Here is a 20,310-nt window from a genome sequence, read left to right as displayed (position 1 = left end):
TCCTACAGCAAAGTGACTAGAGCCATGTGTTTTACTCTGAGAAATCCAGGTTATTTAAAGACTGCTTAGTAAGATGATGTATAAACACTGATCAAGTTTTCTGTTTGTAACTCAAGAATATCTAAAATAAGGAGTCCAAAGGAAAACATTCCCACTGCAAATCAAAATTAGAAGAAGTATTCATTTAACAATTAAGTCTTATTATATTCAAGAACTAGAACTGGATGCCACAGAATATGACAAGATATTTATGAAATGGTTGCTGATATTGTAAGAACTTCCAGACTGTCAGATCAAACAATGAAGCAACAAAGACCTTAGTTAGGGCACATAAAAACTATCAGACCTGTACTTTGAAAGAGTTTGAAATAGAAGTTCCTTTTTAAAGTTTTATAAGGCTTTCACTGACTTCACATCACCTAATAATCAAAGCTGAAATTAAGGTAACGCACATACCCAGTATAGGTACACAACAGACATTTGAACAGGCTGCAGAAACTCTCTTGAGTCAAGGATTTAGCTCACTGGTACAGCACCTGCCTGGCAAGCTTAAGGCCCTGAGTTTGATTCCCTGTAACCATTACCCCCAAAAAAGAAAAAAAAAAAAACTCTTTCTCAGTATAACTATTTCTTTTCAGTGTCAATCATTATAATATGGCTTTTACAGGTGGCAGACCTTCATCCTTAACTAGCAGACATCATTTTTGAAGGTCTCTTGCTTATGCATTTGATTTTCTTAGCATCTTGTAGCATCTAACTCAACAATAATACCAACAATCCTCTCTCTAAACATTAAAATTACATGGAGTTTTTCATGTAACTAAGAGAAAGGCATACTAAGCAAAAGAAGACTGCAGATTATTACTGGATGACTAATACTTAAAGAAAAGTATGAAAACAATAAAGATTGTAACAGTATATAATGTATTATGACTTCAAGCACAACCCGGAAGAAATATTTGCTGGGATAATCATTTCCTTAACTTTAATTCAGTATAGAATTACTCAGCAAGCTAGTAAAACATGAAGATTTCCAGACATTACAGACTGTCACTCAAGAGATATCAGCCCAAGAAGACATCTTAACAATCTATACCAATGGGCACTAATGAAAGCTGCCCATTAAAATCTAAGCATTTCTCACAACAAAAGTAAATAAATCAAATAACGGAAAGCAATGAATTTAGCACAAATTTTATAATAAAAAATTTAAAACAGGTCATCTACCCATAAACAATCTCCTGGATGCCTTCACAGACTGCTATACTGGTTTAAAAGCAATGCAAAAAGCCAGGTGTAATGGCACATACATGTAAACCCCAGCATTTGGGAAGCTGAGGCAAGAGGATCATCTCAAGTTCAAGGCCAGCCTAGACTATGCAGTGAGCTTTTAAAGCAGCCTGAACTACACAGTGAAATCCTGTCTCAAAAAAAAGCAATGCAAAAGTTTTAACTGTCCAAGAAAACCATTCAACATCAAAACACTTAGTCACCATGTTAATTTCGTCAATTTTCTTTTATGAAAAGACACTCTCTGAAGACAAAATCGGTGCATTCAATTTGGTTGTTTGTTGTATGAGGCAGATCTAAAATGTTCCCAAAGTCTCAAGTGTTCAGACATGGGGCTTTTGGAAAGCACTTAGGATCATGAGCACTCTAACTTTAGGGGCAGATCCAGCGCCATGAAGAGATAATAACTTGATGGCCTCCTGGGACATGACAGAAACAGGAGGTGGGACCTACCTAAAGGGAGTGGACTGTGTATGAACTGGGGGATTAACACTGGTTCCACGATTCTTCCTCTTTGGCTTTTTCCCTTTTTTTTTTTTGCTTTGAGCTGCCATGAGGCAAGCAGCTTTCCTCCACTACACCTGTTGTTCTACACTTCTATACTTACTCCTAAGTACTTCTTTCTCTTCTCAGAAGTTTTTTTAATTACTTGGGTTTCTAAAATATCTTGCACTGCAGTTTAGTGCTAAAAACTATGGGCATAGCTATTTAGAACAAAAGTGCTTCTAATTTCTAAAGATGTATTATTAGATACTAGTAAATCCCAACACTCAACAACAAAGTGTGGTAGACTGGGGGAAGAGGGTTAGTTCTGCACACTGAGCTACATTCCCAGTTCTCTTTCTTGCCTTTCATTTTGTGACAGGGTTTCTCAAAGTCACTATGTTGCCCAGCTTGGATCTGAACTTGAAATTCTCCTATCTCAGCCTCCCAAAAGAACAGCCATAAAATGATTATGATACCAACATACTTGGGGAAATTTTAACCATGATGCCACCGGGCTAACAGTCTCTTTAAGTTACAGGCTGCAGAGGTGACCCGGCAGCGGAACACTTGCATGTGCAAAGCCCTGAGTTCCAGCACCAGCACCAAAAAAAAGAAGTGACACTATTCCTTTTATTATTTATTTAGTTTATTAAATTCTACATCAGTAGGGCTAGGGATTTAGCTCAGCGGCATAAGCACCTGCCTGGCAAGCATGATGTCATGAGTTCAATCCCCCATACTGCTTGCCTGGTGGCAGCTCAGAAGGAAAACAAACAAACAAAAAATTCTACATCAGCGCAATATTACTATGCTACTAAGTAGAAAATATGCTTTTACATTAAGTAGTTTGGCAGAAGCAGCTGAGGTGAAAAGTACCCTACACATAAATATGTATGCTAACTCTGCTAATTTGCATTTTGTTCAATTATTCAAATGAATTATTGTGAGCCTCATCCAAAAGTCCTTTTACTCTGTCCTGGTTATAATGCCCCATCAATTCTCAAAACACATCACTCCTCCTCCATCCTGATTTCATACACTTTTCTGCAAGAATGTCTTCTACTTAGAACAAGTTCTACCCTGCTCAGATATTACCTCCATCCCTCTTTAATCTGGCTAATTATTACCTATTTACTAGGCCTCAGCTGAACATCACCTCCTAAGGAAAGCCTCTGTTAATCCCAGTACATGTGGTTTCCCTTAGTAAGGATAAATTCTCATGGAACTTGTTCCTATGACAAAAGATAGTACTTCTTTACCTCAATCTACACATTTGTAATTATTTAACACTACTTTTTTGTATCAGCTATAAAGGTCCACGAGAACAAGGAATAAACAGCTTTATTCACCAATGTAATGGTGCTAAGAACTTAACAACATTCAGTCACATTGTAAATCCTGATACAATTTCCTCCTATTAAAAAAAAAAGCATTGCCAAGCACGGTAGCAGAGGCCTATATCCCAGCCCTTAGGAGGTTGAGGCAAGAGCAATGCCATGAAGTCAAGGCCAGCCTGAGCTACACATTGAGTCCAAGGCCAACTTGAACTACATAGCAAACACCCTATCTCCAAAAAAAATTTGTTAAAGTGGAGCTTACTTCTAGTTTTTGTTTTCTAAATATTGTTTAATGTATCTTTTTAGTTTAAATGTTTATTTACTTCATAATAACAAAAGCAAGATTACATTTCCCAAAAAAGATGCAAAATTTTTAACATTTAAAAAGTTTAGATGTAAATACTATGGAACTGAGGATTTAGCTCAGCAGCACAAGCACCTGCCTGACAAGCAAGAGGTTGTGAATTTGATACCAGGTACAAAAAATAAATAAATGAAAGATTAAGTTAGTTCCTAAAAATACAAGTAACTATAAATTATGTTTGGGGCATGCCTTAAAATTCTCCTCAAGGAAATTCACTAAGCGCTAGCTTGGAAAAACTGAGCACTGTCCCAAAAGAACAAAGACAAGAAAGAACCAAGAACTACATTTAGAAGACAAATCACCCACTCACACATGACCTGCCATTTCTGTGACTAATATACTCACTGACAGAGGGGTAGGAATGCTTTAAAAATAAATAAAAGTCAACCTGCATTTGAAGTAGCAAAAAGAATGAGCAAGCATACAGAACTGGGTGAGAGAATTATGCAAACAAGTCCCATTCAGCAGAGGACCTTTTTGCAACAGTAAAAACTTTGTATGATACGTTTTTATAAATTACAAATAAAATTATGCTATAGGTGATCAATAACAAAAGATACAGCAGTACCTAATAATGCCAAATCTGTCCATAATAAAAGAGCCATGCTTGACCACCATCTTGAAAGGTGATTGGTATAAGCAAGGCTTCTAACCACCACATGAATACAGCCTTTAACAAAGCAATCCAATTTCTCCAGTGTGTCACTAATGAGACTCAAAGAAAAAAATGATTCTGGCTACACTAAAAAACATCAAATACCAAGGGAATATTACTACTACTGACTAACGCTCTTCCACACTTATCACATGCCAGCACAGGAGATGCTTTGTCTATATCAACTTATTACTCCTTATCAACTCTGAAATGGAGAAAGACCTCATTTACAGATCAAAAAAAAAAAAAAAGATTCAGAGTTGAAAGTTTCCCCAGTGATACACATTTGTTCGGTAGGAAAGCTGCACTTTCATTTATCACTAATGCTTTTTTCTTACAGCATGGCTAAGGAAGTTCAGTGTTTAGTGAAGCATCAAAACTACAAAACAAGTATGGATTCTTTTTTTTGTAACTGTTATAAAATGGAAAATCACAATCACCCACATAATAGCCATGCTAACAAAAATAAAGCAGCGTAAGAATGAGAAGGCTAGAGTGGCTCCATCAGTCACAAATCCTACCAATATTGCCACAGGATTCAAATCCAGACCTTAGTAAAAAAGAGTAATTTGGCTACATGGCAGAGGGCTTTCAGGTAACCATAACAAAATGTTCAATTTAGCTGTGTGATACTTACATTTTATTATAGGGATAAGTAGAAATAATTGTGTGTATAAATACGTGTGTGTGTGTGTGTGTGTGTGTGTGTGTGTGTGTAGGAGTACTTCCGGGAAGATGGTGGAACAGAAAGCAGCAGAGAAAACAGCCTTTCCGAGAGTTACCTCTGGGTAACTCTGGACTCAGGAAGAAGCTAAAGTGTGAACTGAAGGCCCACAGACAGGAAACAGAAAAACTTGAATGAAGAAGAAGGCAGTAGCTGGCAGCACCTTCATCTGGAGCTGGACTCACTGCACAAGAGGAGCTGTTGAAACCTGGGACAGAAATCATGGGGACAGGGGCAGCTGGCAACTCCAGGGGCCTCTACAGGAAGACTAGGCAGAGGAGGGGAGCTGTGGACTGTGCTGGCTGGTGGTGAATGCAAAGGACTCAGTCCTTCTGCGGGGGTGAGTGATTAGCTGGGAGCCACTGTGGAGTCGAGCTACATCAGCTCAGAACCGGAACTACTGCTGGCTTCCTCCAACGGCTCCGAGTGGGAGCAGACCCAAGAAAACTGTCTGGACCTCGGAGAGCCCAATAGTCTGGTCTTAGTGGCACAACATGGATCAGCAGAAAATATCAAGAAACAAGTTTCAACAATATGCTGCATACAAGAGACACATTTAATTAAAAATAAATGCATAGACTGAAACTCAAAGGATGGAAAACAATAGTCCGTGCAACAGGAATCCAAAAAAAAAAGCAGGGGTAGCTATCCTATTTGCAAGCAAAGTGAATTTTAAGACAAGACTGATTAAGAGAGATAAAAAAAAAGGTTACTACATCCTCGTAAAGGGAATAATCCAAGAGGAAGAGATAATAATCATAAATATGTATGCAGTAAGTCCCAGAGCACCCAGCTATATAAAATAATTACTAATGGACATGAAAAATCAAATAAGCCCTAATACAGCTTTACTGGGAGACCTCAATATCCCACTGTTGCAAAAAGACAGATCAACTAGACAAAAAAACAGTAATAAAATATTAGTACTAAATCAAACTTTTGTGCAAATGGATTCAGTAGATGTCTATAGAGTGTTTCAACCTGCAACACCAGAAAACACATTCTTCTCAGCTGCTCATGGAACATACTCCAAAACAGACATATACTGGCTCATAGAACATGCTTAAGTAAATGTAAAGGAACTGAAATTATTCCATGCATACTATAAGTCCACAGTGCAATGAAATTGGAAATCCATGCCAAAGGAAACCAAAGCAACTACATCAACATATGGAAATTAAATGGCACCTTACTGACAAGCAATGAGTCACAGATGAAATTAAAGAAGAAATCAGACAGTTTTTGCATAACAACAACACTTCATACTGGAACTTCTGGGATACAATGAAAGCAGTCTTAAGACGTAAATTTATAGTAATAAGTACCGATAACAGGAAAATAGAACAAGCACATATAAACTACCTAACGTTGACTCTCAAACTTCTAGAAAAAGAAGAGCAGGCTAAACCAAAAGCTCATTCAAGGAAGGAAATTATAAAGATCAGAGCACAAATTAATGCTCTAGAAATTAAAAAAACAGTACAAAGAACCAATGAGTCAAAGAGTTGGTTTTTTAAAACATTAAATAAAATCGGGGCTGGGGATTTAGCTCAGGGGCTGGGGATTTAGCTCAGCGGCATAAGCGCCTGCCTTGCAAGCAGGCAGTCATGAGTTCGATCCCCGGTACCGATAAAAATGAAAAAGACAAAAAAAAAAAAAAAAACATTAAATAAAATTGACAAACTCTTAACCAACTTCATCAAAAAAAAGGAAAGAAAAGACTCAAATCCATGCAAATAGGAATAAGAGCAAAATCACAACAGGCCCTGCAGAAATCCAGAAAATCATCTGTACTTTGAAAACCTGTATTCTAACAAGACGTAAAATAAAGAAGAAATGGACAGATTCTTAGACATATATGAAATACCAAAGCTGAATCAAGAAGATATAAAAAATTCCTAAATAACTCAATATCAATAAATGAAATCAAAGATGTAATTAAAAAATTTATCAAAAAAGAAAAGCCCAGGCCATGACAGATTCACTGATGAATTCTACAAGAAATTTAAAAACACCTAACATCACTGCTTCTCAAACTCTTTAATGAAATTGAAAGGGAAGCAATACTCCCAAATTTATTGCTGGAAGCAAGCAATACTCTGATTCTCAAACCAGAGAAGGACTAAACTAAGGAACAGAACTACAGGCCAATTTCCCTAATGAACATTGATGCACAAATCCTCAATAAGACACTGGCAAACAGATTGCAACAAATCAAAAAGATTGTACACCATGATCAAGTGGGATTCTTCCCAGGGATGCAGGCATGGTTCAACATATGCAAATCCATAAATGTAGTACATCATATTAACACAGGCCAGGACAAAAATCAGATGATCATTTCAATAGATGTAGAAAAACCTTTTAACAAAGTCCAGCAGCAATTCATGATAAAAAAAAAAACCTACAGAAAATTGGAATATATGGTCTTTATCTTAATCTGATAAAGGCCATCTATGACAAACCAACAGACAATATCAGACTAAATGGACAAAAACTGAAAACTACCTCTCTAAAATCAGGAACAAGACAAGGATATCCACTCTCTCTACTCTTATTTTCCAGAGTCCTGGAAACTTTAGCCAGAGCAATTAGACAAGAGAAAGAAATAAAAGGAATAAATATAGAAAAGGAAGAACTTAAAAATATCAATATTTACAGACGATATGATACTCCACTTAGAAGACCCCAAAAATTCCACTAAAAGACTTCTAGATTTAGTAAGCAAATTCAGTAACATAGCTGGATACAAAGTCAATACTCACAAAAATCAATAGCCTTCTTGTTACAAGCATAACAAATTTACTGAGAGAGAAGTCAGTGAAATAATGCCTTTTACAATAGTATCCAAAAAAATGAATCAATCTAACAAAAGATGTAAAGACCTCTATATTGAAAACTACAGTACTCTGAAAAAGGAAATTGAAGAGGATGTTAGAAAATGGAGAGATACCCTGTGCTCTTGGGTAGGAAGAACCAATAGAGTGAAATGGCCATACTTCCAAAACTGTTATACAGATTCAATGCAATCCCAACCAAAATTCTAAAAGCATATCTCACAGAATTAGAGAAAGCAATACTGAAATTTAGAAGAGACCCAGAACAGCATAGGTAATCTTGAGCAACAGAGCTCCCTATCCAGAGCCCAGGAGACTGTGTTAAGATCACTGCTCCCAGAGCCCAGCCACACTAGGCTGCACTCACCTGGCAGGTTTTCAAGCAGGACACATCCAGCAACCTTCTCTGAAACCAGGAACCCAGAAACTTAAAGGCCAGCAGAGGAGAACACGGCGGATAGATAACAGTAGCTATGGAGGCTCTCTGAGATAGCCAGCTTAGATTCCAAGATTGGTGTGGTGTGGGGAGTTCTAAGCAAGGAGAGATATACCCTGCCGACCCAGGAAGGAACTAAGCTGAAAGAAACCACCTGGAAATGCAATCCCAGTGTTACAACTAGAACAGCTAAAGTCTCAGTGCCAAAGCTGGAACCTGCGCCTCTGGAAACCGAGGCTTGAATTTCCTGCCACTGCTGCTGCATCTGAATCAGCACAGCAAGGATAGAAATGCGAACGCTCTGAGAGCAGGAATCGGCAAACCACTGAGAGTGGGAATCAGCGAACCAAATTCAGAGCAGAGCTGGCAGGGAGCCCTGCATTGACCAGTGGTGAGTGAGAGAACGGGGACCCTTCCATAGACTAGGAGACTCCAACAGAGGACATTCTGTGACCGGCAGTCTAGCCGGAACAGGATGCTGCAGTGACATCAGTCACATATGCCCCTCTCAAGAGGGATTGGTGGGGAGCACTTGACCTTGGTCACATGGCAAAATAAGACCCAGTAGGCTAGCCCAAATCAAGTCCCTGCACGAGGAAGTGCACCCTAATGTAGTGAAGCCTTCAGCAGGTTGACTGATCTGGAGGGGTGGGCCCAGCAGAGGCTGCCCAGGTCCATGTCTCCCTAGTACACTGCAGTGGGTGGTAACACCTAGCCGGTGCGATTCAAACGAACTGTAACTGACAAAGAAAGAAACTGGGCCTCCTATATACGCTTGTATGGAAGGAACAAAAAGTATGGGAAGAGGGAGCAACAAGAAAGGGTCCTCAGTCCCCAATCCTGAGAAGACTCATCCAGGAAAGACTGATCCATCAAAAAAGAATGAGGACAGAAAACATGCAATATCAGGCATGGCACCAGTAGACATAAAGCGATATCTCTGGGACCTCACAGACGAGTTCAAAAGTAAAGTATTTAACCAAGTAAAGCAAGATATAAGTAGAATAGTTAAAGAAACGCTAAGCACCTCCCAAGAAAAAACAGATGGTGGAATGGAAGAACAGAAAAAAGGGGGAGAATTGCTTGATGGAGAAAACAGAGAAAACGCAGAATACATGAAGCAGGTTCAAAGAGATCACCAGGAAACTAAAAACTCTATTGAAAGCTGGCATAACAGCTTGAAAGAAACTAAGGACAGATTATCTGAACTGGAGGGCAGATTTGTAATGTGGGAGCATGAAATGAAAAACTGCTTAAAAATAACAAGGAAACAGGCAGTAACAATACAAAGCCTAAAAGATGGTAAGAGGATCTATAACTTAAGAATTAAGAATGTAAAGGAAGAAGCAGGGATACAAACAAATGAACTGCAAAGGCTATTCACAGAAATAATCAAGGAGAACTTCCCTAATTTAGCAAAAGGTAAAGATACTCAGATGTATGAGGCATACAGGACCCCAGCCACCTACAACCCAAACAGAACTACACCCAGGCATATAATAATCAAAATTCCAGAAATCCAATATATGAACAGAATATTAAAAGCCATCAGAGACAAGAAACAGATCACTTACAAGGGAACACCCATCAGAATTACAGCAGACTTCTCAGCACAAACCATCAAATCACAAAGAGCGTGGGGAGAAATAATTCAAGCTTTGAAAGACAATAACCTCCAGCCAAGATTGATATATCCTGCACAACTGTCCCTAGAAATTAATGGAGAAACAAGCTGCTTCCAGGATAAAGAGGAACTAGGGGAATTTGCAACCACCAATTCAACTCTACAGAGAATACTGCAGGACATTCTGAAAGAGAAAAATACCAAGATTCCAGAAACAGTGGCAGAGAGGCCACAATGAATGGAGCAGAAAGCGAAATGAAGAAGACAAACTGACAACTAATGACAGAAAAAGAGCTCAACAGAAATGAGGCAGAGAAGGTTGGATGGTATGAACAGCTATTTTTGAGAAAACAAGAACATCATAATAGCTAGTGCTGATTGAATATCATCTTGTTGTAAAGTCCCATCAAGCTTTTGTTCTTCTGTCTCCATCAGTCTTAACATGTTGTATCTTACTGGATTTTATTATATGTGATAATATAAACAGAAACTTTTATAGACAAAGAGATTATACAGAAACCATTGCTCATTTTCTGTTAGTTGGTTCTAAATACCCTGTAATAATGTCATTCTCTTGAATGGTTTTACATTGTCTTGATATGTTTAATGCTACAGTATACGAAGTTATACTGAAAGATTTCAAGGAAAGAGTCACTATGGTAACTACTTTTATGTCAGGATATTTTGTGGTGAGATACTGTTTCACTTAAATGGTTATGTTCTGATCTGTGCTGTTTTGTTGTTATGTCCTCTTTTATCTCAATTTCCCTTTTTATTTTTTATTTTTATCGTTTTAATTAAGGGAAAAATAAATAAAATAGCAGGATACATTATCGTAACCCACTTTGATTTCCTATTAACTTGATTTGAAACCCTGTATTGCTCTCACCATCTTGTTTTGACTGATTTTACTCTATTTTGTTTTGCTTGATAGTACCAAGTTTCAGAGTATAGGCAACAACTGTGAAGACAATAAGATTCACTATGATGTCCATTCTGGTTTGACTATTATTTTCTTTTAAAGTCCTGTAATGTCTCCAATATTTTGGTTTTATTGGTTTTGTTCTTTACTGTTTTGTTCAATTTTATTATAACTGATGATATAGGCAATTCTTTTTAAGATAGCAAGAGGCATTATGGTAACCATTGTTGATCACCTTGTATGCTGTTTTCACATTATGTACTATGTCCATCCTTTTGATTTGACTGACTCTGTTTTGTTATGTCACATTTGGTTTTATTCTCTTCAAAAAAAAAAGTAGTAAGAACTGTGGGAGAGGGGCTGGGGATTTAGCTCAGTGGCATAAGTGCCTGCTTGGCAAGCACAAGGTCATGAGTTCGATCCCCAGTACCGCCAAAAAAAAAAGAACTGTGGGAGTAATAAAACCCAAAATGTGTAATTGTCATTGTAAAAAAAAGAGGAAAAGAAAGTGCTCTAAAGGATATAACTGTATGTATATTTAAGTGTATAAGATAGATAACCATATTACTGAGTTTTTGTTGGATCATTGAACAGAACTATTTGCAGTCTCACTATTTGAATGTCCACTTTATATGCTTTAATTTTATAACTTGAACAACTATTTCTAAGATGACAATATGTAATCTATTAACTAGTGATTTCCTGTTTTTTTTTAAATTCTGTATAACTTGTGCCTTTTTTCTGTTTTTTTTTTTTTCTTTTCTCCTTAAATAAAATTTTAAAAAAGAAATAAAAAAAGTCTTGAACAACAACAATAAGACAGGGGCATCAATCCCTGACTTGCAATTATACTATAAAGCTATTGTGATATAAAAAGTGTGACACTAGCAAAAAAAAAAAAAAAAAAAAGACCTAAAGATCAATGGAATAGATTTGAAGATGCAGAAACAACTGCCAACACATTCAGCTACCTTATCTTTGAAAAGGTGCCAAACACATTCACTGGAAGAAACACAGCCTCTTTAATAAATGGTGCTGGGAAAATTGGTGCTACACATGCTGAAGATTAAAATTGTGCCCACATCTTTCACCACATACTAAGCTAAAATCAGAATGGATCAAAGATCTTAATATTAAAAAAGAAACATTAAATGTGATGGAAGATAGAATATACAAAACTGTTGAAGACACTGGTGTAGGCAAAGACTTTATGAACAAAACCCAGATTGCACAGGAACTATCACAAAGAATCAACAAATGGGATCTCATCTCATTGAAAAGCTTTTGCACAGCAAGAGAAACCACCAACAGAGTGAAGAGACAACCCACAACACACAACATGACAGAATGTTTCCTACCTGTTTCTCAAAGGATTACAATCAAAAACATACAAAGAACGTAAAAAAAAAATCTGTCCTCCAGATTTAAAGACCCAATCCAAAAATGGGCATCTGAGATGAATGCACACTTCTTAGATGAAGAAGTACAAACAGCAAACAAATATGTGAAAAAATGTTCAACATCACCAGCCATTCAAGAGATGCAAATTAAAACAACACTGAGATTCTACCTCATCCTGGAAAGAATGGATAGTATCAAGAAATCAACCAATAACACATGCTGAAGCAGTTGTGGGGAAAAAGAGAAAAAGAAATACTTCGCCATTATTGGTGGGAATGCAGACCGGTGCAACCACTGTGGAAATCAGTGTGATGATTCCTCAAAAAACTAGGTTTGGAAGTCCCACGTGACCCAGCTATTCCACTTCTGAGCATATTCCCAGAAGAAATGAAAACACGAGACCACAGTGATATGTATGCACCCATGTTTATAGAAACACAGTTTGTAGTAGTCAGATCTTGGAAATAACCTAAATGCCCATCAACTGAGGGATGAATAAAAAAGATGTGGTATTTTTATACAATGGAGTACTACTCAACCATGAAGAATGATAAACTGGACACTTATAGGCAAATGGATGCACCTTGAAAACATACTTATTAGTGAAATAAGTAAGACACATGTAAACATCTTACTGTTTCATTAGTGTGACAAGCTGAAAGAAGCAACATTTACATATGTATGCATATGTATATAAAAAAAGTTAAGATAGTTATACTATTGATTTCTCTGAGTTCGGCAAAGAGAAAGATTTATACTGGTATTTGTTTGGACAATCGAAGCAAATGTCATGTGCTGAGGGGGAATGAGTTGGGGATGACAACGCACAATGTATGTACCACTGTTACCCTTTGACTGATGTACTTGAAATTTTTACTGTAGTTTTTCTTCTTCTTCTTTCTTTTTATCTACAAATGAAATGGATTTGGAAAAAAGTATGCATGTATGTGCCTCACAGAATATGTAGGTATAGACAGATATGGCATATACATAATTATGACAATATTGAGTATCAAGATTTTCTTTGTGAAAGAAAAGAGACCCAAGTGTAATATTTTAAAAGATTTATAAGTATACTATTATACTTGAATTGGAAGTATCAGTATCAAGTTTAACCCATGATACAGTAAATTTCTAAGCTCAAAAAGCACTGATATAGTAGTAGTAATGCGCATCTGTCATGGTTTATGTCGGTGGCTTCCAGGTCTTATGCAGTTATGCATTTGTGATTGGTTCATTGTCTAGTGCTTGGATTGATGATGTCAGTGCTATACTCATCTAGGAGTGGAGCCAACATACAATGTAATGGTAGGAAAAAGGTGTGTGTCTCTCTCTCTTGCAGGTTTCTGCCTTGCTGTTTGCAGCGGCCAAGAACTGCAGCTCCGCCATGCCACCCGGCCTTGGAGCCAACTGAATATGGACTGAAACCTCCAAAAACTGCAAGAAATGAACCTTTCCTTTCCCAACTTTGGGAATCAGGCATTTTGTCTCAGCAACAAGTAAAAAGTAACTAAGACAGCATCCCAAGTATCTAAGCTATACTTTCTAAATATGATTCCCCCAGAAAACAACAGCAGACCAGTTTGGCCTCCACTCTTCTCAGGTCTGGGAGAAGCAGCACAGATGTGAACTGAGAGACAAGGGCAAGTCTACAGCTCAGATTGATTTGGGCTGACAAGCAGATCTTCAGGGTCTTGCATTAACAAAACCCTGCACAAGCTGAGAAGCTAGCTAACCAGAGTAAAAGTGCTGAAAGACACTGAACATATAAAAAACTTGAGTCTATATAATGATGCTCAGGGCCAGGGATATAGCTCAGTGGCACAGAGCCTGCCTGGCAAGCATATAATGATGCTCAAAAACTGTGAATGACTTACCAACTGGACAAAGAAAAAAAATCTTTCATTTGGTACCACTAACATCAGACCAACTTTTTACTTTAATAACTGGTTCTTAAAAAACAATCACTTAGCCAGGCATGGTGGCTCATGACTTAATCCCAGCACTCAGGAGACTGAAGCAGGAGGATCATTACAAATTCAAGTCCAGCCTAGGCTACAAAGTGAGCTCAAGGGCAGTGTGAACTGCATAGCAAGACCCTGTCTCAAAAAGACAAAAAAAAATCATTTATCCTGCCTTTTCAGTAGCAACTACAAAACAAAGAGTTGATAGACAAAAAGTTCCTCTTCACAGAAAAATACTAGATTATAAGAGAAATGATGTAATCAGAAAAATCAGCTGATGAATTAACTAATTCAAAGCAGGACTATTAATGGATGCCAAAATCATTACATATTTATGAGGAGCTGGATACTTACAGTATCAAAGTATCATCTCACAGATCACATGCTATCTGCAAAGGGGTAAGAGTTAACTTTTCCATGGGGAGGCACATTTGTTGTACTTTTAAGAAATAAGATTAACATCACTATTAAAGACACAACTAGAGGGATCAGGGATTTAGCTCAGTGGCATAAGTGCCTGCCTGGCAAGCGCAAGGTTGTAAGTTCAATCCCTGGTACAAAAAAAAAGATACAACTGAATAGGGCTGAAGGTTTAGCCCAGAAGCACAAGCACCTGCCTGGCAAGTGAGTTTGATTCCCAATACCAAAAAGAAAGATACAACTGGATAGCAAATACTTCCTTATGTGATGCGGTATCAAGTACACAGCATTACCGACCAATCTGCCTAAAAAATTTAATTTTTTTTTTTTTTTTTGTCTTTTTCCTTTTTACCGGTACCGTGGATCGAACTCACAACCGCCTGCTTGCAAGGCAGGTGCTTATGCCGCTGAGCTAAACCCCCAGCCCCAAAAAATTTAATTTGTTCTTAAGCATTTAGATCTAAATTTAGGTATGCAATAGAGGACTATAGATCAAATTAAACGTTAAAGAAATAATCAGATAAATACAGAATATGGCACATCCTATAGGGTAAGTGGAAGGAGACAGGAGGAAGCCACCCTAAATGAAGAGAGTTAAGAGGCGTAACAACCAAATGCAATGTGCGAATGTGTCTCAGCTCACACATTAGCATCTCAGCAGATACCACATTCTCAGTAACTCCTCTAGTATAAATGTCCATAAAACCAAGTCAAGATAAAAAGCAAATTTTTATTAATTTTTTAGCTCATGAAACAACATTTCATTGTATTCTACTTACCTCCACTTAGCAGCTTCATGACCAGCCATAGCTCATCTTTTACCACAAAAGATGTGTAGTATGATACAATATTAGGATGATGGCATTGACTCATGGCTTGAATTTCTTTCTACAAAGAAGGGAAAACATGACAATTCATTATACGCAAACTCAGACACTGTAAGCCAGCAAATCCAGATTTGGGGATTCCTAGACTGTGTCACAGCCTGTTTGGGATCTCCATGGCATGATCTGTACAGGAATGATTAAACCGAAACCACCCGCTGACCCCCTTCAGTCTACCGTGAGCAGTCCTTCCACTCACCATCCTGTAATCCCTGAGACCAGGCAGATGCACTACTTAGCTCACCTGGCACAGCCCCACAGAGGCCCGTACTACAACATAAATTCTTACTTTAAGGTGTCACCAGTTCTTTGTGTTTGTTTGGTTTTTTGCTTTTTGTTTTCTTTTGATTTTGTGTTTTTAGAGACAAGATCTCACTATGTAGTTCAGCCTGGCCTTGAACTCACTATGTAGTCCAAGATGGCCTCAAATTTATGGCAATCCTCCTGCTTAAGTCTCCCAAATGCTGGGATTACAGGCACGCACCACTATATCTCACTTTGTGTTTTTGTTCTTTGTTTTTTGAGACAGGGTCTCATTACATAGCTCAAGCTGGCCTCAAACTCATGGTGATCCTCCTGCCTCAATCTCCTGAGGGCTGGGATTACAGGCATGTGCCACCATGCCTAGCAGGAAATCTGGTTTCCTAGCCCCTGAGAATAATTATGAATAAGCTAGAAGGTAGGTTTACTCGTTTATGTGGGTATTTACAAAGTATCATGTCATCTCATTTTTGTGAAATGATTAACAGTTTTCACACTAAAGAGAAACACTGTGGGCCAAGTGCAGTAGCACATGCCTGTTATCCTTGCACTTGGGAGGCCAAGGTGGAGATCACGATAGCCCAGTCAGGGAAACAATGAAAACCATTTCAAAGAGCAGGGAGGGAGGCAATAAAGCATGACAAAGTGATAAACTAAATCCAGAACAGAAACCTAAGCCAGAAGTCTAAGCCTACCCTTTACCATTCTATGGATTTAAATTTGAGGTGGGAAAACAAAACACACCTTCTAAGTTGCTGAGTATCATCAGAGTCTTGTTTACCTCTCTGGTCTCACTCCTTAACCCATTCTGACTCCAGCCCTGTGACCCAGCCACAGGAAATTTCAAGTCTAGATATTTCACTCTTACTGTTACCTCTGCCTCAAACACACTTCCCCTATCATCTTTACCTAACTAAATCCAATTGTCCCTTCTGATCTCAGGCTGAGTATCAGTACCTTCTACATCTCCAGTCTGAGTTAGGTGCTCCTTCTCTGAGTTCAGAGCACCTTAGCGGCATGTAATGTACTAGGTAGTATGCAGTGTGCTTATTTGCTTGTCTTTCCCTGCTATGCTGAGAGCTACATAAAGGAAAGTGCCTAAAAGCACATTCCCAACCACTGTGGTATTTATCTTGGATACTATATTGTAACTGCCTGTTTCATGATAACTCAAGCTATTTGATTGTGCCTGGCACACAGAACTCTTTAAATATTTGTTGAATGAATGAAATCCTACAGCACTCTACAAAGCATGTGACTTATTCAGCCAACTGCTCTATGCTCTTGGCATTTGTTCAGTAAGATCAACTGTGTGAAAGTTGTCTATTACCCCTGATCCATCAGAAGTGCTCAACAAATGCTAATTTTCCTTTTCTTATCTTTTCTGCTTAAATGTAAATTCCTTTATGGCAAGAACCTTTGTGTTCCCATTTTGTAGCCCCCAAAGTCATCAACACAGTCCTGCATTAAAAACTAGGTAATGAAAGAAACAGAAGAAAGAACAAAAGCAGTATTTGCCTACTGACATAGTTATACAGAATCTGAAGAGACAAGATAAATACATGTAAGAGGAAACAGACAGGAAAGTATGAGTAGTAAAGCTATTAAATGTTACAAGAACCCAAAGCAAAGAATAGTTAAGTACGCAAATATAATTAGAGTTTTCATAAAACAGGTAGGAACCAGATTTAGTACTACAGGATGTGAGGAAATTATAGTAGTACAAACTGAGAGGCATAATGATTTTTAAATAAAATGAAATATGTAAGATATATTTAAAATACAATCCATAAACCTGTTTAGGGTGGTGGGTAATTCCTGCTTTCTACAGATATCAAGTGCCTCCCATACTACCTATGTGGCAGATCCAAGAAGTAACCACAATGGTGAACCCTCATGCAATTGACAGTTTAGTGAAGTCAGACCACGACTATCACAACACACAATAACAAAATTTGATCTTTACTACAAAGAAATACCAGTTCACTGGAGAAACACATTACAAAAAATAGAAGCCACACCCAGGCTTTGAAGCTTTACCATACTAACACTGATACAAAAGATTTTTGAATGTGTACCTGAAATCAGATCATAAAGGACCATGTAAACATGCTAAAGAATTCAGAATTTAACAGGTACCAACTCCCCACAATGAACATAATCATTATACTGCAAACATGTACTAAAAAAATTTTCTAAAGAAAGAATTCAGAGTTTATACTAACAATCCTAGGTAATACACAATACTAGGTAAAGATGTAATGTATATTTCTTAGTACAGATAAACGTTTAAAAAGTTTTAAAGATTCTGCCTCTACTGTCTTTCTCCTCTGCAATTCACTCTGCAAGCTGTTACAAAACCACCCACTACAATAGCTACAAGCACAAAGATGAAAGCCAAGCACAGTGGTAGACCTGTAGGTCCAACCACTCGAAGTCCTGAGACATGGGGATTGCTTGACGTCAGCATTCTGGGGTCAGCAACATGTCTACAAATTATAAAGATGAACAGCAAGTGTTGGTAGGGCTGCAGAGAAATTGAATATACCTACAGAATTATAAGCAACATAGTCAGTTTGGAAAACAGCTTAGCAGTTCATCAAAAAGTCAAATGTAGTGTTAGCATGTGATTCAGTAATTCCACTTAGGTATACACTCAAGAGGGATGAAAATACACATATTAACACTTGCACAGAGATGTTCCTCACAGTATTTGATAAAGCCAGAAAGGAGAAATATCCCAAAGTCCAACAGCTGATGAGTAAGTAATACATAGAATATTATTTGCAATATTCTATGTAAGTAATTCTATATAATTCTAGTAATTCTATCTTTCTATGTAAGAAATATGTAGAATAATAATATGTACAATATAAATAAAGAACAGATATATGCCAATACCTGGGCAAACTCTAGAAACATACTAAGTAAAAGAAGCCAGATACAAAAAGCTACTATATATATAAAAAGCTATTTCATAATTCCATTTATGTGAAATGCACAGAATAGGGAATTCTGTACAGAAAGATGTTTTAGTAGCTGCCTATGAGTGAAGTATGGAGAAGAACTATGAATGGGCATGAAGAATCTTTTTGTAGTGATAAAAATGTGCCATTCACAAAAAATCAAAGAGAGAGAAAAGACAGAAGAAGCACAGGACAGGACATGGCACAGAAGAAAGGAGAGGAGAGGGGAGCGGAGTGGAGAGGAGGGAGTCCCAGAATGAGACAGAGGTGATGGTAGTACAGTTTTATGAATATACTAAATATCAGAGCGTTATGCATTTGGAAGGAGTTAAAAAAAAGAAGATGATTGGGGAGCAAGTATAGTACTGGGGATTGAACCCAGAGCCTTTGCACTGAGCCACATTCCCAGGCTTTTTATTTTTTTATTCAAGAAATAGTGACTAAGTCACTAAACTGCTCAAGCAAGGCTTCAAAACGATCTTCCTGCTTCAACTTCCCAGAGTATTCAGGATTACCAGTATGCTCCACCATCCCCAGTGTAAAGGGTGACTTTCATGGTACATGAATTTTGTATCAATAAAGCTACTTTTAAAAACTGCTACAGGGACTGGTGATTTAGCTCAGCAGCATAAGTACCTGCCTTGCAAGCATGCAGTCATGAGTTCAATCCCCAGTACAAAAAAAAAAAAAAAAAAAACTGCTACAGGCTGGGGATTTTAGCACAGCAGCATAAGCTCCTGCCTGGCAAGCATGAGGTCTGAGTTCAATCCCCGGTACCAAAAAAACACCCGCTTCAGATATACAGATACATATATATACAAACATATACATACACATATATTTTTTTCTTTTGGCACTTTTAAGACAGGGTCCTGCTATGTAGACCAATCTACCCTTGAACTCACGGTAACCCTCCTCCTCAGTCTCTTGAGTGCTGGGATTACAAGCATGTGCCACTATGCCTGGCAGAATTAAACTTTTTAAAACTCAGTTCAAAGCAGACACCTCCTTATTTTAAAAAATCATCCCCAAAGACACTTTAGAGAAAAGCTGCAGTGTCATAGTGCTGGGGATGACACCAAAGCTTGTATGCAATTCACACATCGCGGCCACAACTTACCCTGCCATTATCTCTCTTGAATGAAACTCCAATTCTGTCACCTGCTATCTTTTTTCTTGAAGGTCTGTAGGCCCTCAGCTAGTCTTCCCTGACTCTCAACCCCTGCTTGGAGGTTCCCCATATCTGTTCAAAGTCTACCCAACCTTGGTGGGCCAGTACACAAACATCTCCATATAGCCCTTCATCCATTCTTCTTCTAAAGATCTTTTAACTAGAAGACTTTTCCTCTTCCACATTTCTCTGTATCGCTCACAAGGCATCAGTCATTGCTCTGTCCAGCAGGTGTAACGCTTTATGTGCAGGTGTCCCTCCAGACCCTCACACACTCATAGCCAGGGCTTTTGCATGGTGACTGAAGTATGCGACCATTATAGCTGACTTGCTGTGAGGAGGTGGGGTCTGGTTAAAAGAAGCAGGTCTCTGTGGATGTGACGGTTGATTAGTTGTGTCAACTTGAATAACAGAAGCTCAGCTAAACTGGCTCAGCAATTCCACACCTTAGGGTGGCTCGTCACCTGATGGTATGAAGGGGAAATGCGGAAGGATGTACTGGCTTCTGTTTCTGTGGAGTAGCTCCGGTCTTTGCCTTCACCTTGGATGTCACTTTCTGGCCTCCAGC

At 38.1% G+C, this 20,310-nt stretch overlaps 1 protein-coding gene across 1 annotated transcript in view; it reads right to left on the bottom strand.

The window, feature by feature from the left end:
- The window catches only part of Oxsr1 (oxidative stress responsive kinase 1), a 134,733-nt gene that overhangs the window by 91,448 nt on the left and 22,975 nt on the right, over nt 1–20,310 (bottom strand). Inside the window, exon 3 of the mRNA XM_003464098.5 lies at nt 15,240–15,348. Coding sequence (XP_003464146.1) covers nt 15,240–15,348 — 109 coding nt within the window. The remainder of the gene's footprint in view (nt 1–15,239; nt 15,349–20,310) is intronic.

The sequence above is a fragment of the Cavia porcellus genome, unplaced genomic scaffold, assembly GCF_034190915.1.
Source record: "Cavia porcellus strain 051 isolate PalLab524CR breed Dunkin Hartley unplaced genomic scaffold, mCavPor4.1 scaffold_15, whole genome shotgun sequence".
Classification (NCBI taxonomy): domain Eukaryota; kingdom Metazoa; phylum Chordata; class Mammalia; order Rodentia; family Caviidae; genus Cavia; species Cavia porcellus.
The sequence above is the reverse complement of the archived record's forward strand: the minus strand, read 5'-3'. Positions and strand labels throughout refer to the sequence as shown.